The sequence below is a fragment of the Hypanus sabinus genome, unplaced genomic scaffold, assembly GCF_030144855.1.
Source record: "Hypanus sabinus isolate sHypSab1 unplaced genomic scaffold, sHypSab1.hap1 scaffold_1493, whole genome shotgun sequence".
NCBI classification, from domain to species: domain Eukaryota; kingdom Metazoa; phylum Chordata; class Chondrichthyes; order Myliobatiformes; family Dasyatidae; genus Hypanus; species Hypanus sabinus.
The window spans coordinates 47140-72536 of record NW_026779568.1 but is presented as its reverse complement, the minus strand read 5'-3'; the positions used below and the strand labels follow the sequence as shown (position 1 = coordinate 72536).

At 61.8% G+C, this 25397-nt stretch overlaps 1 protein-coding gene across 1 annotated transcript in view; it reads right to left on the bottom strand.

The window, feature by feature from the left end:
• Positions 1–25397, bottom strand: part of LOC132387045 (tapasin-related protein-like) — a gene marked incomplete at its 5' end in the record, with an annotated part of 83634 nt that overhangs the window by 12243 nt on the left and 45994 nt on the right. Inside the window, one exon of the mRNA XM_059959420.1 lies at positions 12112–12444. Coding sequence (XP_059815403.1) covers positions 12112–12444 — 333 coding nt within the window. The remainder of the gene's footprint in view (positions 1–12111; positions 12445–25397) is intronic.

The window sequence follows — 25397 nt, the reverse complement described above, 5'->3', positions numbered from 1 at the left end:
TCCCCCCCACCCCACCCAGTTAGACCCGTCCGGTCACCCTCTCCCAGTCACGGGCAGCTGCTCCACGGTCAGGAAGGGGGGATCAACCCTCTCTCTCCCCCACCCACCCAGTTAGACCCGTCCGGTCGCCCTCTCCCAGTCACGGGCAGCTGCTCCACGGTCAGGAAGGGGGGATCAACCCTCTCTCTCCCCCCCACCCCACCCAGTTAGACCCGTCCGGTCGTCCTCTCCCAGTCACGGGCAGCTGCTCCACGGTCAGGAAGGGGGGATCAACCCTCTCTCCCCCCACCCAGTTAGACCCGTCCGGTCGCCCTCTCCCAGTCACGGGCAGCTGCTCCACGGTCAGGAAGGGGGGATCAACCCTCTCTCCCCCCACCCAGTTAGACCCGTCCGGTCACCCTCTCCCAGTCACGGGCAGCTGCTCCACGGTCAGGAAGGGGGGATCAACCCTCTCTCCCCCCCCCACCCCACCCAGTTAGACCCGTCCGGTCACCCTCTCCCAGTCACGGGCAGCTGCTCCACGGTCAGGAAGGGGGGAACAACCCTCTCTCTCCCCCCCACCCCACCCAGTTAGACCCGTCCGGTCGCCCTCTCCCAGTCACGGGCAGCTGCTCCACGGTCAGGAAGGGGGGATCAACCCTCTCTCTCCCCCCCACCCAGTTAGACCCATCCGGTCGCCCTCTCCCAGTCACGGGCAGCTGCTCCACGGTCAGGAAGGGGGGATCAACCCTCTCTCCCCCACCCAGTTAGACCCGTCCGGTCGCCCTCTCCCAGTCACGGGCAGCTGCTCCACGGTCAGGAAGGGGGGATCAACCCTCTCTCCCCCCACCCCACCCAGTTAGACCCGTCCGGTCGCCCTCTCCCAGTCACGGGCAGCTGCTCCACGGTCAGGAAGGGGGGATCAACCCTCTCTCACCCCCCACCCCACCCAGTTAGACCCGTCCGGTCGCCCTCTCCCAGTCACGGGCAGCTGCTCCACGGTCAGGAAGGGGGGATCAACCCTCTCTCCCCCCACCCCACCCAGTTAGACCCGTCCGGTCACCCTCTCCCAGTCACGGGCAGCTGCTCCACGGTCAGGAAGGGGGGATCAACCCTCTCTCTCCCCCCACCCAGTTAGACCCGTCCGGTCGCCCTCTCCCAGTCACGGGCAGCTGCTCCACGGTCAGGAAGGGGGGATCAACCCTCTCTCTCCCCCACCCCACCCAGTTAGACCCGTCCGGTCGCCCTCTCCCAGTCACGGGCAGCTGCTCCACGGTCAGGAAGGGGGGATCAACCCTCTCTCTCCCCACCCAGTTAGACCCGTCCGGTCGCCCTCTCCCAGTCACGGGCAGCTGCTCCACGGTCAGGAAGGGGGGATCAACCCTCTCTCCCCCCACCCCACCCAGTTAGACCCGTCCAGTCGCCCTCTCCCAGTCACGGGCAGCTGCTCCACGGTCAGGAAGGGGGGATCAACCCTCTCTCCCCCCACCCCACCCAGTTAGACCCGTCCGGTCGCCCTCTCCCAGTCACGGGCAGCTGCTCCACGGTCAGGAAGTGGGGATCAACCCTCTCTCCCCCCCCCACCCCACCCAGTTAGACCCGTCCGGTCGCCCTCTCCCAGTCACGGGCAGCTGCTCCACGGTCAGGAAGGGGGGATCAACCCTCTCTCCCCCCACCCCACCCAGTTAGACCCGTCCGGTCGCCCTCTCCCAGTCACGGGCAGCTGCTCCACGGTCAGGAAGGGGGGATCAACCCTCTCTCCCCCCACCCAGTTAGACCCGTCCGGTCGCCCTCTCCCAGTCACAGGCAGCTGCTCCACGGTCAGGAAGGGGGGATCAACCCTCTCTCCCCCCACCCCACCCAGTTAGACCCGTCCGGTCGCCCTCTCCCAGTCACGGGCAGCTGCTCCACGGTCAGGAAGGGGGGATCAACCCTCTCTCCCCCCCCACCCAGTTAGACCCGTCCGGTCGCCCTCTCCCAGTCACGGGCAGCTGCTCCACGGTCAGGAAGGGGGGATCAACCCTCTCTCCCCACACCCCACCCAGTTAGAGCCGTCCAGTCGCCCTCTCCCAGTCACGGGCAGCTGCTCCACGGTCAGGAAGGGGGGATCAACCCTCTCTCCCCCCACCCCACCCAGTTAGACCCGTCCGGTCGCCCTCTCCCAGTCACGGGCAGCTGCTCCACGGTCAGGAAGGGGGGATCAACCCTCTCTCCCCCCCCCACCCCACCCAGTTAGACCCGTCCGGTCGCCCTCTCCCAGTCACGGGCAGCTGCTCCACGGTCAGGAAGGGGGGATCAACCCTCTCTCCCCCCACCCCACCCAGTTAGACCCGTCCGGTCGCCCTCTCCCAGTCACGGGCAGCTGCTCCACGGTCAGGAAGGGGGGATCAACCCCCTCTCCCCCCCCACCCAGTTAGACCCGTCCGGTCGCCCTCTCCCAGTCACGGGCAGCTGCTCCACGGTCAGGAAGGGGGGATCAACCCTCTCTCCCCCCACCCCACCCAGTTAGACCCGTCCGGTCACCCTCTCCCAGTCACGGGCAGCTGCTCCACGGTCAGGAAGGGGGGATCAACCCTCTCTCTCCCCCACCCCACCCAGTTAGACCCGTCCGGTCACCCTCTCCCAGTCACGGGCAGCTGCTCCACGGTCAGGAAGGGGGGATCAACCCTCTCTCCCCCCACCCCACCCAGTTAGACCCGTCCGGTCACCCTCTCCCAGTCACGGGCAGCTGCTCCACGGTCAGGAAGGGGGGATCAACCCTCTCTCCCCCCACCCCACCCAGTTAGACCAGTCCGGTCGCCCTCTCCCAGTCACGGGCAGCTGCTCCACGGTCAGGAAGGGGGGATCAACCCTCTCTCCCCCCACCCCACCCAGTTAGACCCGTCCGGTCGCCCTCTCCCAGTCACGGGCAGCTGCTCCACGGTCAGGAAGGGGGGATCAACCCTCTCTCCCCCCACCCCACCCAGTTAGACCCGTCCGGTCGCCCTCTCCCAGTCACGGGCAGCTGCTCCACGGTCAGGAAGGGGGGATCAACCCTCTCTTTCCCCCCCCACCCAGTTAGACCCGTCCAGTCGCCCTCTCCCAGTCACGGGCAGCTGCTCCACGGTCAGGAAGGGGGGATCAACCCTCTCTCCCCCCCCCCCCCAGTTAGACCCGTCCGGTCGCCCTCTCCCAGTCACGGGCAGCTGCTCCACGGTCAGGAAGGGGGGATCAACCCTCTCTCCCCGCCACCCAGTTAGACCCGTCCGGTCGCCCTCTCCCAGTCACGGGCAGCTGCTCCACGGTCAGGAAGGGGGGATCAACCCTCTCTCCCCCCCCACCCAGTTAGACCCGTCCGGTCACCCTCTCCCAGTCACGGGCAGCTGCTCCACGGTCAGGAAGGGGGGATCAACCCTCTCTCCCCCCCCACCCAGTTAGACCCGTTCGGTCACCCTCTCCCAGTCACGGGCAGCTGCTCCACGGTCTGGAAGGGGGGATCAACCCTCTCTCTCCCCCCCACCCCACCCAGTTAGACCCGTCCGGTCGCCCTCTCCCAGTCACGGGCAGCTGCTCCACGGTCAGGAAGGGGGGATCAACCCTCTCTCTCCCCCCCACCCCACCCAGTTAGACCCGTCCGGTCGCCCTCTCCCAGTCACGGGCAGCTGCTCCACGGTCAGGAAGGGGGGATCAACCCTCTCTCTCCCCCCCACCCCACCCAGTTAGACCCGTCCGGTCGCCCTCTCCCAGTCACGGGCAGCTGCTCCACGGTCAGGAAGGGGGGATCAACCCTCTCTCCCCCCACCCCACCCAGTTAGACCCGTCCGGTCGCCCTCTCCCAGTCACGGGCAGCTGCTCCACGGTCAGGAAGGGGGGATCAACCCTCTCTCTCCACCCCACCCCACCCAGTTAGACCCGTCCGGTCGCCCTCTCCCAGTCACGGGCAGCTGCTCCACGGTCAGGAAGGGGGGATCAACCCTCTCTCTCCCCCCCACCCCACCCAGTTAGACCCGTCCGGTCGCCCTCTCCCAGTCACGGGCAGCTGCTCCACGGTCAGGAAGGGGGGATCAACCCTCTCTCTCCCCACCCAGTTAGACCCGTCCGGTCGCCCTCTCCCAGTCACGGGCAGCTGCTCCACGGTCAGGAAGGGGGGATCAACCCTCTCTCCCCCCCACCCCACCCAGTTAGACCCGTCCGGTCGCCCTCTCCCAGTCACGGGCAGCTGCTCCACGGTCAGGAAGGGGGGATCAACCCTCTCTCTCCCCCACCCCACCCAGTTAGACCCGTCCGGTCGCCCTCTCCCAGTCACGGGCAGCTGCTCCACGGTCAGGAAGGGGGGATCAACCCTCTCTCTCCCCACCCAGTTAGACCCGTCCGGTCGCCCTCTCCCAGTCACGGGCAGCTGCTCCACGGTCAGGAAGGGGGGATCAACCCTCTCTCTCCCCCCCCCACCCAGTTAGATCCGTCCGGTCGCCCTCTCCCAGTCACGGGCAGCTGCTCCACGGTCAGGAAGGGGGGATCAACCCTCTCTCCCCCCACCCCACCCAGTTAGACCCGTCTGGTCGCCCTCTCCCAGTCACGGGCAGCTGCTCCACGGTCAGGAAGTGGGGATCAACCCTCTCTCTCCCCCCCACCCCACCCAGTTAGACCCGTCCGGTCGCCCTCTCCCAGTCACGGGCAGCTGCTCCACGGTCAGGAAGGGGGGATCAACCCTCTCTCTCCCCCCCACCCAGTTAGACCCGTCCGGTCGCCCTCTCCCAGTCACGGGCAGCTGCTCCACGGTCAGGAAGGGGGGAACAACCCTCTCTCTCCCCCTCACCCAGTTAGACCCGTCCGGTCGCCCTCTCCCAGTCACGGGCAGCTGCTCCACGGTCAGGAAGGGGGGATCAACCCTCTCTCCCCCCACCCAGTTAGACCCGTCCGGTCACCCTCTCCCAGTCACGGGCAGCTGCTCCACGGTCAGGAAGGGGGGATCAACCCTCTCTCTCCCCCCACCCCACCCAGTTAGACCCGTCCGGTCGCCCTCTCCCAGTCACGGGCAGCTACTCCACGGTCAGGAAGGGGGGATCAACCCTCTCTCCCCCCCACCCCACCCAGTTAGACCCGTCCGGTCGCCCTCTCCCAGTCACGGGCAGCTGCTCCACGGTCAGGAAGGGGGGATCAACCCTCTCTCCCCCCACCCAGTTAGACCCGTCCGGTCACCCTCTCCCAGTCACGGGCAGCTGCTCCACGGTCAGGAAGGGGGGATCAACCCTCTCTCCCCCCACCCAGTTAGACCCGTCCGGTCACCCTCTCCCAGTCACGGGCAGCTGCTCCACGGTCAGGAAGGGGGGATCAACCCTCTCTCCCCCCACCCCACCCAGTTAGAGCCGTCCGGTCGCCCTCTCCCAGTCACGGGCAGCTGCTCCACGGTCAGGAAGGGGGGATCAACCCTCTCTCCCCCCCACCCCACCCAGTTAGACCCGTCCGGTCACCCTCTCCCAGTCACGGGCAGCTGCTCCACGGTCAGGAAGGGGGGATCAACCCTCTCTCCCCCCCCCACCCCACCCAGTTAGACCCGTCCGGTCACCCTCTCCCAGTCACGGGCAGCTGCTCCACGGTCAGGAAGGGGGGATCAACCCTCTCTCCCCCCCCCACCCCACCCAGTTAGACCCGTCCGGTCACCCTCTCCCAGTCACGGGCAGCTGCTCCACGGTCAGGAAGGGGGGATCAACCCTCTCTCTCCCCCCCACCCAGTTAGACCCATCCGGTCGCCCTCTCCCAGTCACGGGCAGCTGCTCCACGGTCAGGAAGGGGGGATCAACCCTCTCTCTCCCCCCACCCAGTTAGACCCGTCCGGTCGCCCTCTCCCAGTCACGGGCAGCTGCTCCACGGTCAGGAAGGGGGGATCAACCCTCTCTCCCCCCCACCCCACCCAGTTAGACCCGTCCGGTCACCCTCTCCCAGTCACGGGCAGCTGCTCCACGGTCAGGAAGTGGGGATCAACCCTCTCTCTCCCCCACCCACCCAGTTAGACCCGTCCGGTCGCCCTCTCCCAGTCACGGGCAGCTGCTCCACGGTCAGGAAGGGGGGATCAACCCTCTCTCTCCCCCCCACCCCACCCAGTTAGACCCGTCCGGTCGTCCTCTCCCAGTCACGGGCAGCTGCTCCACGGTCAGGAAGGGGGGATCAACCCTCTCTCCCCCCACCCAGTTAGACCCGTCCGGTCACCCTCTCCCAGTCACGGGCAGCTGCTCCACGGTCAGGAAGGGGGGATCAACCCTCTCTCTCCCCCCACCCCACCCACTTAGACCCGTCCGGTCGCCCTCTCCCAGTCACGGGCAGCTGCTCCACGGTCAGGAAGGGGGGGATCAACCCTCTCTCCCCCCCACCCCACCCAGTTAGACCCGTCCGGTCGCCCTCTCCCAGTCACGGGCAGCTGCTCCACGGTCAGGAAGGGGGGATCAACCATCTCTCCCCCCACCCCACCCAGTTGGACCCGTCCGGTGACCCTCTCCCAGTCACGGGCAGCTGCTCCACGGTCAGGAAGGGGGGATCAACCCTCTCTCCCCCCACCCAGTTAGACCCGTCCGGTCACCCTCTCCCAGTCACGGGCAGCTGCTCCACGGTCAGGAAGGGGGAATCAACCCTCTCTCCCCCCCCCACCCCACCCAGTTAGACCCGTCCGGTCACCCTCTCCCAGTCACGGGCAGCTGCTCCACGGTCAGGAAGGGGGGAACAACCCTCTCTCTCCCCCCCACCCCACCCAGTTAGACCCGTCCGGTCGCCCTCTCCCAGTCACGGGCAGCTGCTCCACGGTCAGGAAGGGGGGATCAACCCTCTCTCTCCCCCCCACCCAGTTAGACCCATCCGGTCGCCCTCTCCCAGTCACGGGCAGCTGCTCCACGGTCAGGAAGGGGGGATCAACCCTCTCTCCCCCACCCAGTTAGACCCGTCCGGTCGCCCTCTCCCAGTCACGGGCAGCTGCTCCACGGTCAGGAAGGGGGGATCAACCCTCTCTCCCCCCACCCCACCCAGTTAGACCCGTCCGGTCGCCCTCTCCCAGTCACGGGCAGCTGCTCCACGGTCAGGAAGGGGGGATCAACCCTCTCTCACCCCCCACCCCACCCAGTTAGACCCGTCCGGTCGCCCTCTCCCAGTCACGGGCAGCTGCTCCACGGTCAGGAAGGGGGGATCAACCCTCTCTCCCCCCACCCCACCCAGTTAGACCCGTCTGGTCACCCTCTCCCAGTCACGGGCAGCTGCTCCACGGTCAGGAAGGGGGGATCAACCCTCTCTCTCCCCCCACCCAGTTAGACCCGTCCGGTCGCCCTCTCCCAGTCACGGGCAGCTGCTCCACGGTCAGGAAGGGGGGATCAACCCTCTCTCTCCCCCACCCCACCCAGTTAGACCCGTCCGGTCGCCCTCTCCCAGTCACCGGCAGCTGCTCCACGGTCAGGAAGGGGGGATCAACCCTCTCTCTCCCCACCCAGTTAGACCCGTCCGGTCGCCCTCTCCCAGTCACGGGCAGCTGCTCCACGGTCAGGAAGGGGGGATCAACCCTCTCTCCCCCCACCCCACCCAGTTAGACCCGTCCGGTCGCCCTCTCCCAGTCACGGGCAGCTGCTCCACGGTCAGGAAGTGGGGATCAACCCTCTCTCCCCCCCCCACCCCACCCAGTTAGACCCGTCCGGTCGCCCTCTCCCAGTCACGGGCAGCTGCTCCACGGTCAGGAAGGGGGGATCAACCCTCTCTCCCCCCACCCCACCCAGTTAGACCCGTCCGGTCGCCCTCTCCCAGTCACGGGCAGCTGCTCCACGGTCAGGAAGGGGGGATCAACCCTCTCTCCCCCACCCAGTTAGACCCGTCCGGTCGCCCTCTCCCAGTCACAGGCAGCTGCTCCACGGTCAGGAAGGGGGGATCAACCCTCTCTCCCCCCACCCCACCCAGTTAGACCCGTCCGGTCGCCCTCTCCCAGTCACGGGCAGCTGCTCCACGGTCAGGAAGGGGGGATCAACCCTCTCTCCCCCCCCACCCAGTTAGACCCGTCCGGTCGCCCTCTCCCAGTCACGGGCAGCTGCTCCACGGTCAGGAAGGGGGGATCAACCCTCTCTCCCCCCACCCCACCCAGTTAGAGCCGTCCAGTCGCCCTCTCCCAGTCACGGGCAGCTGCTCCACGGTCAGGAAGGGGGGATCAACCCTCTCTCCCCCCACCCCACCCAGTTAGACCCGTCCGGTCGCCCTCTCCCAGTCACGGGCAGCTGCTCCACGGTCAGGAAGGGGGGATCAACCCTCTCTCCCCCCCCCACCCCACCCAGTTAGACCCGTCCGGTCGCCCTCTCCCAGTCACGGGCAGCTGCTCCACGGTCAGGAAGGGGGGATCAACCCTCTCTCCCCCCACCCCACCCAGTTAGACCCGTCCGGTCGCCCTCTCCCAGTCACGGGCAGCTGCTCCACGGTCAGGAAGGGGGGATCAACCCCCTCTCCCCCCCCACCCAGTTAGACCCGTCCGGTCGCCCTCTCCCAGTCACGGGCAGCTGCTCCACGGTCAGGAAGGGGGGATCAACCCTCTCTCTCTCCCCCACCCAGTTAGACCCGTCCGGTCGCCCTCTCCCAGTCACGGGCAGCTGCTCCACGGTCAGGAAGGGGGGATCAACCCTCTCTCCCCCCCCCACCCCACCCAGTTAGACCCGTCCGGTCGCCCTCTCCCAGTCACGGGCAGCTGCTCCACGGTCAGGAAGGGGGGATCAACCCTCTCTCCCCCCACCCCACCCAGTTAGACCCGTCCGGTCGCCCTCTCCCAGTCACGGGCAGCTGCTCCACGGTCAGGAAGGGGGGATCAACCCTCTCTCCCCCCACCCCACCCAGTTAGACCCGTCCGGTCGCCCTCTCCCAGTCACGGGCAGCTGCTCCACGGTCAGGAAGGGGGGATCAACCCTCTCTTTCCCCCCCCCACCCAGTTAGACCCGTCCAGTCGCCCTCTCCCAGTCACGGGCAGCTGCTCCACGGTCAGGAAGGGGGGATCAACCCTCTCTCCCCCCCCCCCAGTTAGACCCGTCCGGTCGCCCTCTCCCAGTCACGGGCAGCTGCTCCACGGTCAGGAAGGGGGGATCAACCCTCTCTCCCCGCCACCCAGTTAGACCCGTCCGGTCGCCCTCTCCCAGTCACGGGCAGCTGCTCCACGGTCAGGAAGGGGGGATCAACCCTCTCTCTCTCCCCCACCCAGTTAGACCCGTCCGGTCGCCCTCTCCCAGTCACGGGCAGCTGCTCCACGGTCAGGAAGGGGGGATCAACCCACTCTCCCCCCCACCCCACCCAGTTAGACCCGTCCGGTCGCCCTCTCCCAGTCACGGGCAGCTGCTCCACGGTCAGGAAGGGGGGATCAACCCTCTCTCTCCCCCCACCCAGTTAGACCCGTCCGGTCGCCCTCTCCCAGTCACGGGCAGCTGCTCCACGGTCAGGAAGGGGGGATCAACCCTCTCTCCCCCCCACCCAGTTAGACCCGTCCGGTCGCCCTCTCCCAGTCACGGGCAGCTGCTCCACGGTCAGGAAGGGGGGATCAACCCTCTCTCCCCCCCCACCCAGTTAGACCCGTCCGGTCACCCTCTCCCAGTCACGGGCAGCTGCTCCACGGTCAGGAAGGGGGGATCAACCCTCTCTCCCCCCCCACCCAGTTAGACCCGTCCGGTCACCCTCTCCCAGTCACGGGCAGCTGCTCCACGGTCAGGAAGGGGGGATCAACCCTCTCTCCCCCCCCACCCAGTTAGACCCGTCCGGTCACCCTCTCCCAGTCACGGGCAGCTGCTCCACGGTCAGGAAGGGGGGATCAACCCTCTCTCCCCCCCCACCCAGTTAGACCCGTCCGGTCGCCCTCTCCCAGTCACGGGCAGCTGCTCCACGGTCAGGAAGGGGGGATCAACCCTCTCTCCCCCCCACCCCACCCAGTTAGACCCGTCCGGTCGCCCTCTCCCAGTCACGGGCAGCTGCTCCACGGTCAGGAAGGGGGGATCAACCCTCTCTCTCCCCCCCACCCCACCCAGTTGGACCCGTCCGGTCGCCCTCTCCCAGTCACGGGCAGCTGCTCCACGGTCAGGAAGGGGGGATCAACCCTCTCTCCCCCCACCCCACCCAGTTAGACCCGTCCGGTCGCCCTCTCCCAGTCACGGGCAGCTGCTCCACGGTCAGGAAGGGGGGATCAACCCTCTCTCTCCCCCCCACCCCACCCAGTTAGACCCGTCCGGTCGCCCTCTCCCAGTCACGGGCAGCTGCTCCACGGTCAGGAAGGGGGGATCAACCCTCTCTCTCCCCACCCAGTTAGACCCGTCCGGTCGCCCTCTCCCAGTCACGGGCAGCTGCTCCACGGTCAGGAAGGGGGGATCAACCCTCTCTCCCCCCCACCCCACCCAGTTAGACCCGTCCGGTCGCCCTCTCCCAGTCACGGGCAGCTGCTCCACGGTCAGGAAGGGGGGATCAACCCTCTCTCTCCCCCACCCCACCCAGTTAGACCCGTCCGGTCGCCCTCTCCCAGTCACGGGCAGCTGCTCCACGGTCAGGAAGGGGGGATCAACCCTCTCTCTCCCCACCCAGTTAGACCCGTCCGGTCGCCCTCTCCCAGTCACGGGCAGCTGCTCCACGGTCAGGAAGGGGGGATCAACCCTCTCTCCCCCCACCCCACCCAGTTAGACCCGTCTGGTCGCCCTCTCCCAGTCACGGGCAGCTGCTCCACGGTCAGGAAGTGGGGATCAACCCTCTCTCTCCCCCCCACCCCACCCAGTTAGACCCGTCCGGTCGCCCTCTCCCAGTCACGGGCAGCTGCTCCACGGTCAGGAAGGGGGGATCAACCCTCTCTCTCCCCCCCACCCAGTTAGACCCGTCCGGTCGCCCTCTCCCAGTCACGGGCAGCTGCTCCACGGTCAGGAAGGGGGGATCAACCCTCTCTCCCCCCACCCCACCCAGTTAGACCCGTCCGGTCGCCCTCTCCCAGTCACGGGCAGCTGCTCCACGGTCAGGAAGGGGGGATCAACCCTCTCTCTCCCCCCCCACCCCACCCAGTTAGACCCGTCCGGTCGCACTCTCCCAGTCACGGGCAGCTGCTCCACGGTCAGGAAGGGGGGATCAACCCCCTCTCTCCCCCCACCCAGTTAGACCCGTCCGGTCGCCCTCTCCCAGTCACGGGCAGCTGCTCCACGGTCAGGAAGGGGGGATCAACCCTCTCTCCCCCCACCCCACCCAGTTAGACCCGTCCGGTCGCCCTCTCCCAGTCACGGGCAGCTGCTCCACGGTCAGGAAGGGGGGATCAACCCTCTCTCCCCCACCCAGTTAGACCCGTCCAGTCGCCCTCTCCCAGTCACGGGCAGCTGCTCCACGGTCAGGAAGGGGGGATCAACCCCCTCTCTCCCCCCACCCAGTTAGACCCGTCCGGTCGCCCTCTCCCAGTCACGGGCAGCTGCTCCACGGTCAGGAAGGGGGGATCAACCCTCTCTCTCCCCCCCACCCAGTTAGACCCGTCCGGTCGCCCTCTCCCAGTCACGTGCAGCTGCTCCACGGTCAGGAAGGGGGGATCAACCCTCTCTCTCCCCCCCACCCCACCCAGTTAGGTAATGTTGCAGCTATATAGGACCCTGGTCAGACCCCACTTGGAGTCCTGTGCTCAGTTCTGGTCGCCTCACTACAGGAAGGACGTGGAAGCCATAGAAAGGGTGCAGAGGAGATTGACAAGGATGTTGCCTGGATTGGGGAGCATGCCTTATGAGAATAGGTTGAGTGAACCCGGCCTTTTCTCCTCGGAGCGACGGAGGATGAGAGGTGACCTGATAGAGGTGTGTAAGATGATGAGAGGCATTGATCGTGTGGATAGTCAGAGGCTTTTTCCCCGGGGCTGAAATGGTTGCCACAAGAGGACACAGGTTTAAGGTGCTGGGGAGTAGGTACAGAGGAGATGTCGGGGGTGAGTTTTTTACTCAGAGAGTGGAGAGTGTGTGGAATGGGCTGCCGGGAACGGTGGTGGAGGCGGATACGATAGGGTCTTTTCAGAGACTTTTCGATGGGTGCATGGAGCTTAGAAATTCCTGGCGGCTTCTAGAGTGGTCGGAACAACTGTGCGCTGCGCATCTCCGAGTTTCCCGCTCCGTTAACCCCCTCCCTCCCTCCTCCCAGCCGAAGGACCCACGTACTCACCGGCGGGAGGCCACGGCCGGATGCTGACGGAGAGGGGGGCCTCCAGCCCCGGGTGGGTCACCAGGCAGGTGTAGAGAGGGGGCGGGTCGCCCTCCGGCCAGCCGTCCAGGGCCACCTCGGCCGACAGGTTGAAGGTGCCGTCCCGGTTGCGCCGGTGGCTGCCGAAAAGCAGCGGCTCGACGGGGACCGGCTCCGCCTCGGGATCGTCCCCAGGGGCCCGCACCACCCAGGCGAAGTCAGCGGCCAGCGGGAAGAACTGGCTGGCCTCACACACCAGCAGGACCCGGGGACCCGTGCCCGAGGGCTGGGCGAAGACACTCACCCGAGGGGGCTCTGGAGGGGGGTGGAGAGGGAGAGGAGGGAGGCAAGATGTGAGGGTTAATAGAGGGGGAGAAGGAGGAAGTAGGGAGAGAGGGAGAGAGAGAGATATCAATAATCGAGCTGAAAAATAAAAGCCCCTATTCAATATCTTGTAACAGGTCCTCAGGCTTTCAAATCAAACGTCAGGGGGAGATCCAGTGTCTCTCAGTCCCTCTCTCACAGGGGGTGATCTGTACACTGACCGGTGTCTCTCAGTCCCTCTCTCTCAGGGGAGATCTGTACACTGACCGGTGTCTCTCAGTCCCTCTCTCTCAGGGGAGATCTTTACACTGACCGGTGTCTCTCAGTCCCTCTCTCACAGGGGGTGATCTGTACACTGACCGGTGTCTCTCAGTCCCTCTCTCTCAGGGGGAGATCTGTACACTGACCGGTGTCTCTCAGTCCCTCTCTCTCAGGGGGAGATCTGTACACTGACCGGTGTCTCTCAGTCCCTCTCTCTGAGGGGGAGATCTGTACACTGACCGGTGTCGCTCAGTCCCTCTCTCTCAGGGGGAGATCTGTACACTGACCGGTGTCTCTCAGTCCCTCTCTCTCAGGGGGAGATCTGTACACTGACTGGTGTCTCTCAGTACCTCTCTCTCAGGGGGAGATCTGTACACTGACTGGTGTCTCTCAGTCCCTCTCTCTCAGGGGGAGATCTGTACACTGACCGGTGTCTCTCAGTCCCTCTCTCTCAGGAGGAGATCTGTGCACTGACCGGTGTCTCTCAGTCCCTCTCTCTCAGGGGGGGATCTGTACACTGACCGGTGTCTCTCAGTCCCTCTCTCTCAGGGGGAGATCTGTACACTGACCGGTGTCTCTTGGTCCCTCTCTCTCAGGGGGAGATCTGTACACTGACTGGTGTCTCTCAGTCCCTCTCTCTGAGTGGGAGATCTGTACACAGACCGGTGTCTCTCAGTCCCTCTCTCTCAGGGGGAGATCTGTACACTGACCGGTGTCTCTCAGTCCCTCTCTCTCAGGGGGAGATCTGTACACTGACCGGTGTCTCTCAGTCCCTCTCTCTCAGGAGGAGATCTGTACACTGATCGGTGTCTCTCAGTCGCTCTCTTTTAGGGGGAGATCTGTACCTTGACCGGTGTCTCTCAGTGCCTCTCTCTCAGGGGGAGATCTGTACCTTGACCGGTGTCTCTCAGTCCCTCTCTCTCAGGGGGAGATCTGTACACTGACCGGTGTCTCTCAGTCCCTCTCTCTCAGGGGAGGTCTGTACTCTGACCGGTGTTTCTCAGTCCCTCTCTCTGAGGGGAGATCTGTACACTGACCGGTGTCTCTCAGTCCCTCTCTCTCGGGGGGAGATCTGTGCACTGACCGGTGTCTCTCAGTCCCTCTCTCTCGGGCGGAGATCTGTACATTGACGGGTGTCTCTCAGTCCCTCTCTCTCGGGGAAATCTGTACACTGACCGGTGTCTCTCAGTTCCTCTCTCTCGGGGGCAGATCTGTACACTGACCGGTGTCTCTCAGTCCCTCTATCTCAGGGGGAGATCTGTACACTGACCAGTGTCTCTCAGTCCCTCTCTCTCAGGGGGAGGTCTGTACACTGACCGGTGTCTCTCAGTCCCTCTCTCTCGGGGAAATCTGTACACTGACCGGTGTCTCTCAGTCCCTCTCTCTGGGGGGGGAGATCTGTCCACTGACCGGTGTCTCTCAGTCCCTCTCTCTCGGGGGGAGATCTGTACACTGATCGGTGTCTCTCAGTCCCTCTCTTTCAGGGGGAGATCTACATTGACCGTTGTCTCTCAGTCCCTCTCTCTCAGGGGGAGATCTGTACACTGACCGGTGTCTCTCAGTCCCTCTGTCTCGGGGGGAGATCTGTACACCGACCAGTGTTTCTCAGTCCCTCTCTCTCGGGGGAGATCTGTACACTGACCAGTGTCTCACAGTCCCTCTCTCTCAGGGGAGATCTGTACACTGACCGGTGTCTCTCAGGAGGAGATCTGTACACCGACCAGTGTTTCTCAGTCCCTCTCTCTCGGGGGAGATCTGTACACTGACCGGTGTCTCTCAGTCCCTCTCTCTCAGGGGGAGATCTGTACACTGACCGGTGTCTCTCAGTCCCTCTCTCTCGGGGGGAGATCTGTGCACTGACCGGTGTCTCTCAGTCCCTCTCTCTCAGGGGGAGATCTGTACACTGACCGGTGTCTCTCAGTCCCTCTCTCTCAGGGGGAGATCTGTACATTGACGGGTGTCTATCAGTCACTCTCTCTCAGGGGGAGATCTGTACACTGACCGGTGTCTCTCAGTCCCTCTCTCTCAGGCGGAGATCTGTACATTGACGGGTGTCTATCAGTCACTCTCTCTCAGGGGGAGATCTGTACACTGACCGGTGTCTCTCAGTCCCTCTCTCTCAGGGGGAGATTTGTACACTGACCGGTGTCCCTCAGTCCCTCACTCTCAGGGGGAGATCTGTACACTGACCGGTGTCTCTCAGTCCCTCTCTCTTGGGGGGAGATCTGTACACTGATCGGTGTCTCTCAGTCCCTCTCTCTCAGGGGGAGATCTGTAAATTGACCGCTGTCGCTCAGTCCCTCTCTCTCAGGGGGAGATCTGTACACTGACCGGTGTCTCTCAGGAGGAGATCTGTACACTGACCGGTGTCTCTCAGTCCCTCTCTCTCAGGAGGAGATCTGTACACTGAGCGGTGTCTCTCAGTCCCTCTCTCTCAGGGGGAGATCTGTATACTGACCGGTGTCTCTCAGTCCCTCTCTCTCAGGGGGAGATCTGTACACTGACCGGTGTCTCTCAGTCCCTCTCTCTCAGGGGGATATCTGTACACTGACCGGTGTCTCTCGGTCCCTCTCTCTCAGGGGGAGATCTGTACACTGACTGGTGTCTCTCAGTCCCTCTCTCTCAGGAGGAGATCTGTACACTGATCGGTGTCTCTCAGTCGCTCTCTTTTAGGGGGAGATCTGTACCTTGACCGGTGTCTCTCAGTGCCTCTCTCTCAGGGGGAGATCTGTACCTTGACCGGTGTCTCTCAGTCCCTCTCTCTCAGGGGAGGTCTGTACTCTGACCGGTGTTTCTCAGTCCCTCTCTCTGAGGGGAGATCTGTACACTGACCGGTGTCTCTCAGTCCCTCTCTCTCGGGGGGAGATCTGTGCACTGACCGGTGTCTCTCAGTCCCTCTCTCTCGGGCGGAGATCTGTACATTGACGGGTGTCTCTCAGTCCCTCTCTCTCGGGGAAATCTGTACACTGACCGGTGTCTCTCAGTTCCTCTCTCTCGGGGGCAGATCTGTACACTGACCGGTGTCTCTCAGTCCCTCTATCTCAGGGGGAGATCTGTACACTGACCAGTGTCTCTCAGTCCCTCTCTCTCAGGGGGAGATCTGTACACTGACCGGTGTCTCTCAGTCCCTCTCTCTCGGGGAAATCTGTACACTGACCGGTGTCTCTCAGTCCCTCTCTCTGGGGGGGGAGATCTGTCCACTGACCGGTGTCTCTCAGTCCCTCTCTCTCGGGGGGAGATCTGTACACTGATCGGTGTCTCTCAGTCCCTCTCTTTCAGGGGGAGATCTACATTGACCGTTGTCTCTCAGTCCCTCTCTCTCAGGGGGAGATCTGTACACTGACCGGTGTCTCTCAGTCCCTCTGTCTCGGGGGGAGATCTGTACACCGACCAGTGTTTCTCAGTCCCTCTCTCTCGGGGGAGATCTGTACACTGACCAGTGTCTCACAGTCCCTCTCTCTCAGGGGAGATCTGTACACTGACCGGTGTCTCTCAGGAGGAGATCTGTACACCGACCAGTGTTTCTCAGTCCCTCTCTCTCGGGGGAGATCTGTACACTGACCGGTGTCTCTCAGTCCCTCTCTCTCAGGGGGAGATCTGTACACTGACCGGTGTCTCTCAGTCCCTCTCTCTCGGGGGGAGATCTGTGCACTGACCGGTGTCTCTCAGTCCCTCTCTCTCAGGGGGAGATCTGTACACTAACCGGTGTCTCTCAGTCACTCTCTCTCAAGGGGAGATCTGTACACTGACCGGTGTCTCTCAGCCCCTCTCTCTCAGGGGATGTCTGTACCCTGACCGGTGTTTCTCAGTCCCTCTCTCTGAGGGGAGATCTGTACACTGATCGGTGTCTCTCAGTCGCTCTCTTTTAGGGGGAGATCTGTACCTTGACCGGTGTCTCTCAGTGCCTCTCTCTCGGGGGGAGATCTGTACACTGATCGGTGTCTCTCAGTCCCTCTCTCTCAGGGGGAGATCTACATTGACCGGTGTCTCTCAGTCCCACACTCTCAGGGGGAGATCTTTACACTGACCGGTGTCTCTCAGTCCCTCTCTCTCGGGGAAATCTGTACACTGACCGGTGTCTCTCAGTTCCTCTCTCTCGGGGGCAGATCTGTATACTGACCGGTGTCTCACACTCCCTCTCTCTTAGGGGGAGATCTGTACACTGACCGGTGTCTCTCAGTCCCTCTCTCTCGGGGAGAGATCTGTACACTGACCGGTGTCTCTCAGCCCCTCTCTCATAGGGGGAGATCTGTACACTGACCGGTATCTCTCAGTTCCTCTCTCTCGGGGGCAGATCTGTACACTGACCGGTGTCTCTCAGTCCCTCTCTCTCGGGGGGAGATCTGTGCACTGACCGGTGTCTCTCAGTCCCTCTCTCTCAGGCGGAGATCTGTACATTGACGGGTGTCTATCAGTCACTCTCTCTCAGGGGGAGATCTGTACACTGACCGGTGTCTCTCAGTCCCTCTCTCTCAGGGGGAGATTTGTACACTGACCGGTGTCCCTCAGTCCCTCACTCTCAGGGGGAGATCTGTACACTGACCGGTGTCTCTCAGTCCCTCTCTCTTGGGGGGAGATCTGTACACTGATCGGTGTCTCTCAGTCGCTCTCTTTCAGGGGGAGATCTACATAGACCGGTGTCTCTCAGTCCCTCTCTCTCAGGGGGAGATCTGTAAATTGACCGCTGTCGCTCAGTCCCTCTCTCTCAGGGGGAGATCTGTACACTGACCGGTGTCTCACAGGAGGAGATCTGTATACTGACCGGTGTCTCTCAGACCCTCTCTCTCAGGGGGAGATCTGTACACAGACCGGTGTCTCTCAGTCCCTCTCTCTCAGGGGGATATCTGTACACTGACCGGTGTCTCTCGGTCCCTCTCTCTCAGGGGGAGATCTGTACACTGACTGGTGTCTCTCAGTCCCTCTCTCTCAGGAGGAGATCTGTACACTGATCGGTGTCTCTCAGTCGCTCTCTTTTAGGGGGAGATCTGTACCTTGACCGGTGTCACTCAGTGCCTCTCTCTCAGGGGGAGATCTGTACCTTGACCGGTGTCTCTCAGTCCCTCTCTCTCAGGGGGAGATCTGTACACTGACCGGTGTCTCTCAGTCCCTCTCTCTCAGGGGAGGTCTGTACTCTGACCGGTGTTTCTCAGTCCCTCTCTCTGAGGGGAGATCTGTACACTGACCGGTGTCTCTCAGTCCCTCTCTCTCGGGGGGAGATCTGTGCACTGACCGGTGTCTCTCAGTCCCTCTCTCTCGGGCGGAGATCTGTACATTGACGGGTGTCTCTCAGTCCCTCTCTCTCGGGGAAATCTGTACACTGACCGGTGTCTCTCAGTTCCTCTCTCTCGGGGGCAGATCTGTACACTGACCGGTGTCTCTCAGTCCCTCTCTCTCAGGGGGAGATCTGTACACTGACCAGTGTCTCTCAGTCCCTCTCTCTCAGGGGGAAATCTGTACACTGACCGGTGTCTCTCAGTCCCTCTCTCTCGGGGAAATCTGTACACTGACCGGTGTCTCTCAGTCCCTCTCTCTGGGGGGGGAGATCTGTCCACTGACCGGTGTCTCTCAGTCCCTCTCTCTCGGGGGGAGATCTGTACACTGATCGGTGTCTCTCAGTCCCTCTCTTTCAGGGGGAGATCTACATTGACCGTTGTCTCTCAGTCCCTCTCTCTCAGGGGGAGATCTGTACACTGACAGGTGTCTCTCAGTCCCTCTGTCTCGGGGGGAGATCTGTACACCGACCAGTGTTTCTCAGTCCCTCTCTCTCGGGGGAGATCTGTACACTGACCAGTGTCTCACAGTCCCTCTCTCTCAGGGGAGATCTGTACACTGACCGGTGTCTCTCAGGAGGAGATCTGTACACCGACCAGTGTTTCTCAGTCCCTCTCTCTCGGGGGAGATCTGTACACTGACCGGTGTCTCTCAGTCCCTCTCTCTCAGGGGGAGATCTGTACACTGACCGGTGTCTCTCAGTCCCTCTCTCTCAGGGGGAGATCTGTACACTGACCGGTGTCTCTCAGTCCCTCTCTCTCAGGGGGAGATCTGTACACTAACCGGTGTCTCTCAGTCACTCTCTCTCAGGGGGAGATCTGTACACTGACCGGTGTCTCTCAGCCCCTCTCTCTCAGGGGATGTCTGTACTCTGACCGGTGTTTCTCAGTCCCTCTCTCTGAGGGGAGATCTGTACACTGATCGGTGTCTCTCAGTCGCTCTCTTTTAGGGGGAGATCTGTACCTTGACCGGTGTCTCTCAGTGCCTCTCTCTCAGGGGGAGATCTGTACCTTGACCGGTGTCTCTCAGTCCCTCTCTCTCAGGGGGAGATCTGTACACTGACCGGTGTCTCTCAGTCCCTCTCTCTCAGGGGGAGATCTGTACACTGACCGGTGTCTCTCAGTCCCTCTCTCTCAGGGGGAGATCTGTACACTGACCGGTGTCTCTCAGTCCCTCTCTCTCATGGGAGGTCTGTACTCTGACCGGTGTTTCTCAGTCCCTCTCTCTGAGGGGAGATCTGTACACTGACCGGTGTCTCTCAGTCCCTCTCTCTCGGGCGGAGATCTGTACATTGACGGGTGTCTCTCAGTCCCTCTCTCTCGGGGAAATCTGTACACTGACCGGTGTCTCTCAGTTCCTCTCTCTCGGGGGCAGATCTGTACACTGACCGGTGTCTCTCAGTCCATCTCTCTCAGGGGGAGATCTGTACACTGACCAGTGTCTCTCAGTCCCTCTCTCTCAGGGGGAGATCTGTACACTGACCGGTGTCTCTCAGTCCCTCTCTCTCGGGGAAATCTGTACACTGACCGGTGTCTCTCAGTCCCTCTCTCTGGGGTGGGAGATCTGTCCACTGACCGGTGTCTCTCAGTCCCTCTCTCTCGGGGGGAGATCTGTACACTGATCGGTGTCTCTCAGTCCCTCTCTTTCAGGGGGAGATCTGTACACCGACCGGTGTCTCTCAGTCCCTCTGTCTCGGGGGGAGATCTGTACACCGACCAGTGTTTCTCAGTCCCTCTCTTTCGGGGGAGATCTGTACACTGACCAGTGTCTCACAGTCCCTCTCTCTCAGGGGAGATCTGTACACTGACCGGTGTCTCTCAGGAGGAGATCTGTACACCGACCAGTGTTTCTCAGTTCCTCTCTCTCGGGGGAGATCTGTACACTGACCGGTGTCTCTCAGTCCCTCTCTCTCAGGGGGAGATCTGTACACTGACCGGTGTCTCTCAGTCCCTCTCTCTCAGGGGGAGATCTGTACACTAACCGGTGTCTCTCAGTCACTCTCTCTCAGGGGGAGATCTGTACACTGACCGGTGTCTCTCAGTCCCTCTCTCTCAGGGGAGGTCTGTACTCTGACCGGTGTTTCTCAGTCCCTCTCTCTGAGGGGAGATTTGTACACTGATCGGTGTCTCTCAGTCGCTCTCTTTTAGGGGGAGATCTGTACCTTGACCGGTGTCTCTCAGTGCCTCTCTCTCAGGGGGAGATCTGTACCTTGACCGGTGTCTCTCAGTCCCTCTCTCTCAGGGGGAGATCTGTACACTGACCGGTGTCTCTCAGTCCCTCTCTCTCAGGGGAGGTCTGTACTCTGACCGGTGTTTCTCAGTCCCTCTCTCTGAGGGGAGATCTGTACACTGACCGGTGTCTCTCAGTCCCTCTCTCTCGGGGGGAGATCTGTGCACTGACCGGTTTCTCTCAGTCCCTCTCTCTCGGGCGGAGATCTGTACATTGACGGGTGTCTATCAGTCACTCTCTCTCAGGGGGAGATCTGTACACTGACCGGTGTCTCTCAGTCCCTCTCTCTCAGGGGGAGATTTGTACACTGACCGGTGTCTCTCAGTCCCTCTCTCTCAGGGGGAGATTTGTACACTGACCGGTGTCCCTCAGTCCCTCACTCTCAGGGGGAGATCTGTACACTGATCGGTGTCTCTCAGTCGCTCTCTCCCGGGGAGATCTACATAGATCGGTGTCTCTCAGTTCCTCTCTCTCGGGGGCAGATCTGTACACTGACCGGTGTCTCTCAGTCCCTCTCTCTCGGGGGGAGATCTGTACACTGATCGGTGTCTCTCCGTCCCTCTCTTTCAGGGGGAGATCTGTACACTGACCGGTGTCTCTCCGTCCCTCTCTCTCAGGGGCAGATCTGTACACTGACCGGTGTCTCTCAGTCCCTCTCTCTCAGGGGGAGATCTGTACACTGACCAGTGTCTCTCAGTCCCTCTCTCTCAGGGGGAGATCTGTACACTGACCGGTGTCTCTCAGTCCCTCTCTCTCGGGGAAATCTGTACACTGACCGGTGTCTCTCAGTCCCTCTCTCTGGGGGGGGAGATCTGTCCACTGACCGGTGTCTCTCAGTCCCTCTCTCTCGGGGGGAGATCTGTACACTGATCGGTGTCTCTCAGTCCCTCTCTTTCAGGGGGAGATCTACATTGACCGTTGTCTCTCAGTCCCTCTCTCTCAGGGGGAGATCTGTACACTGACCGGTGTCTCTCAGTCCCTCTCTCTCGGGGGAGATCTGTACACTGACCAGTGTCTCACAGTCCCTCTCTCTCAGGGGAGATCTGTACACTGACCGGTGTCTCTCAGGAGGAGATCTGTACACCGACCAGTGTTTCTCAGTCCCTCTCTCTCGGGGGAGATCTGTACACTGACCGGTGTCTCTCAGTCCCTCTCTCTCAGGGGGAGATCTGTACACTAACCGGTGTCTCTCAGTCACTCTCTCTCAGGGGGAGATCTGTACACTGACCGGTGTCTCTCAGCCCCTCTCTCTCAGGGGATGTCTGTACTCTGACCGGTGTTTCTCAGTCCCTCTCTCTGAGGGGAGATCTGTACACTGATCGGTGTCTCTCAGTCGCTCTCTTTTAGGGGGAGATCTGTACCTTGACCGGTGTCTCTCAGTGCCTCTCTCTCAGGGGGAGATCTGTACCTTGACCGGTGTCTCTCAGTCCCTCTCTCTCAGGGGGAGATCTGTACACTGACCGGTGTCTCTCAGTCCCTCTCTCTCATGGGAGGTCTGTACTCTGACCGGTGTCTCTCAGTCCCTCTCTCTGAGGGGAGATCTGTACACTGACCGGTGTCTCTCAGTCCCTCTCTCTCGGGCGGAGATCTGTACATTGACGGGTGTCTCTCAGTCCCTCTCTGTCGGGGAAATCTGTACACTGACCGGTGTCTCTCAGTTCCTCTCTCTCGGGGGCAGATCTGTACACTGACCGGTGTCTCTCAGTCCATCTCTCTCAGGGGGAGATCTGTACACTGACCAGTGTCTCTCAGTCCCTCTCTCTCAGGGGGAGATCTGTACACTGACCGGTGTCTCTCAGTCCCTCTCTCTCGGGGAAATCTGTACACTGACCGGTGTCTCTCAGTCCCTCTCTCTGGGGGGGGAGATCTGTCCACTGACCGGTGTCTCTCAGTCCCTCTCTCTCGGGGGGAGATCTGTACACTGATCGGTGTCTCTCAGTCCCTCTCTTTCAGGGGGAGATCTACATTGACCGTTGTCTCTCAGTCCCTCTCTCTCAGGGGGAGATCTGTACACCGACCGGTGTCTCTCAGTCCCTCTGTCTCGGGGGGAGATCTGTACACCGACCAGTGTTTCTCAGTCCCTCTCTCTCGGGGGAGATCTGTACACTGACCAGTGTCTCACAGTCCCTCTCTCTCAGGGGAGATCTGTACACTGACCGGTGTCTCTCAGGAGGAGATCTGTACACCGACCAGTGTTTCTCAGTCCCTCTCTCTCGGGGGAGATCTGTACACTGACCGGTGTCTCTCAGTCCCTCTCTCTCAGGGGGAGATCTGTACACTGACCGGTGTCTCTCAGTCCCTCACTCTCAGGGGGAGATCTGTACACTAACCGGTGTCTCTCAGTCCCTCTCTCTCAGGGGGAGATCTGTACACTGACCGGTGTCTCTCAGTCCCTCTCTCTCAGGGGAGGTCTGTACTCTGACCGGTGTTTCTCAGTCCCTCTCTCTGAGGGGAGATTTGTACACTGATCGGTGTCTCTCAGTCGCTCTCTTTTAGGGGGAGATCTGTACCTTGACCGGTGTCTCTCAGTGCCTCTCTCTCAGGGGGAGATCTGTACCTTGACCGGTGTCTCTCAGTCCCTCTCTCTCTGGGGGAGATCTGTACACTGACCGGTGTCTCTCACTCTCTCTCAGGGGGAGATCTGTACCTTGACCGGTGTCTCTCAGTCCCTCTCTCTCAGGGGAGGTCTGTACTCTGACCGGTGTTTCTCATTCCCTTTCTCTGAGGGGAGATCTGTACACTGACCGGTGTCTCTCAGTCCCTCTCTCTCGGGGGGAGATCTGTGCACTGACCGGTGTCTCTCAGTCCCTCTCTCTCGGGCGGAGATCTGTACATTGACGGGTGTCTATCAGTCACTCTCTCTCAGGGGGAGATCTGTACATGACCGGTGTCTCTCAGTCCCTCTCTCTCAGGGGAGATCTGTACACTGACCGGTGTCTCTCAGTCCCTCTCTCTCAGGGGGAGATTTGTACACTGACCGGTGTCTCTCAGTCCCTCTCTCTCAGGGGGAGATCTGTACACTGACCGGTGTCTCTCAGTCCCTCTCTCTCAGGGGGAGATCTGTACACCGACCGGTGTCTCTCAGTCCCTCTCTCTCAGGGGGAGATCTGTACACTGACCTGCGTCTCTCAGTCCCTCTCTCTCAGGGGGAGATCTGTACACTGACCGGTGTCCCTCAGTCCCTCTCTCTCAGGGGGAGATCTGTACACTGACCGGTGTCTCTCAGTCCCTCTCTCTCAGGGGGAGATCTGTACACTGACCGGTGTCTCTCAGTCCCTCTCTCTCAGGGGGAGATCTGTACACAGACCGGTGTCCCTCAGTCCCTCTCTCTCAGGGGGAGATCTGTACACTGACCGGTGTCTCTCAGTTCCTCTCTCTCGGGGGCAGATCTGTACACTGACCGGTGTCTCTCAGTTCCTCTCTCTCGGGGGCAGATCTGTACACTGACCGGTGTCTCTCAGTCCCTCTCTCTCGGGGGAGATCTGTACACTGACCGGTGTCTCTCAGTCCCTCTCTCTCAGGGAGATCTGTACACTGACCGGTGTCTCTCAGTCCCTCTCTCTCAGGGGGAGATCTGTACACTGACCGGTGTCTCTCAGTCCCTCTCTCTCAGGGGGAGATCTGTACACTGACCGGTGTCTCTCAGTCCCTCTCTCTCGGGGGAGATCTGTACACTGACCAGTGTCTCACAGTCCCTCTCGCTCAGGGGAGATCTGTACACTGACCGGTGTCTCTCAGGAGGAGATCTGTACACCGACCAGTGTTTCTCAGTCCCTCTCTCTCGGGGAGAGATCTGTACACTGACCGGTGTCTCTCAGTCCCTCTCTCTCACGGGGAGATCTGTACACCGACCGGTGTCTCTCAGTCCCTCACTCTCAGGGGGAGATCTGTACACTGACGGGTGTCTCTCAGTCCCTCTCTCTCAGGGGGAGATCTGTACACTGACCGGTGTCTCTCAGTCCCTCTGTCTCAGGGGGAGATCTGTACACCGACCAGTGTTTCTCAGTCCCTCTCTCTCGGGGGAGATCTGTACACTGACCAGTGTCTCACAGTCCCTCTCTCTCAGGGGAGATCTGTACACTGACCGGTGTCTCTCAGGTGGAGATCTGTACACCGACCAGTGTTTCTCAGTCCCTCTCTCTCAGGGGGGGATCTTTACACTGACCGGTGTCTCTCAGTCCCTCTCTCTCAGGGGGAGATCTGTACACTGACCGGTGTCTCTCAGTCCCTCTCACTCAGGGGGAGATCTGTACACAGACCGGTGTCTCTCAGTCCCTCTCTCTCAGGGGGATATCTGTACACTGACCCGTGTCTCTCGGTCCCTCTCTCTCAGGGGGAGATCTGTACACTGACTGGTGTCTCTCAGTCCCTCTCTCTGAGGGGGAGATCTGTACACTGACCGGAGTCTCTCAGTCCCTCTCTCTGAGGGGAGATCTGTACACTGATCGGTGTCTCTCAGTCCCTCTCTCTCAGGGGGAGATTTGTACACTGACCGGTGTCCCTCAGTCCCTCACTCTCAGGGGGAGATCTGTACACTGACGGGTGTCTCTCAGTGCCTCTCTCTTGGGGGGAGATCTGTACACTGACCGGTGTCTCTCAGTCGCTCTCTTTCAGGGGGAGATCTACATAGACCGGTGTCTCTCAGTCCCTCTCTCTCAGGGGGAGATCTGTACACTGACCGGTGTCTCTCAGTCCCTCTCTCTCGGGGAAATCTGTACACTGACCGGTGTCTCTCAGTCCCTCTCTCTGGGGGGGGAGATCTGTCCACTGACCGGTGTCTCTCAGTCCCTCTCTCTCGGGGGGAGATCTGTACACTGATCGGTGTCTCTCAGTCCCTCTCTTTCAGGGGGAGATCTACATTGACCGTTGTCTCTCAGTCCCTCTCTCTCAGGGGGAGATCTGTACACTGACCGGTGTCTCTCAGTCCCTCTATCTCGGGGGAGATCTGTACACTGACCAGTGTCTCACAGTCCCTCTCTCTCAGGGGAGATCTGTACACTGACCGGTGTCTCTCAGGAGGAGATCTGTACACTGACCGGTGTCTCTCAGTCCCTCTCTCTCAGGGGGAGATCTGTACACTGACCGGTGTCTCTCAGTCCCTCTCTCTCAGGGGGAGATCTGTACACAGACCGGTGTCTCTCAGTCCCTCTCTCTCAGGGGGATATCTGTACACTGACCGGGGT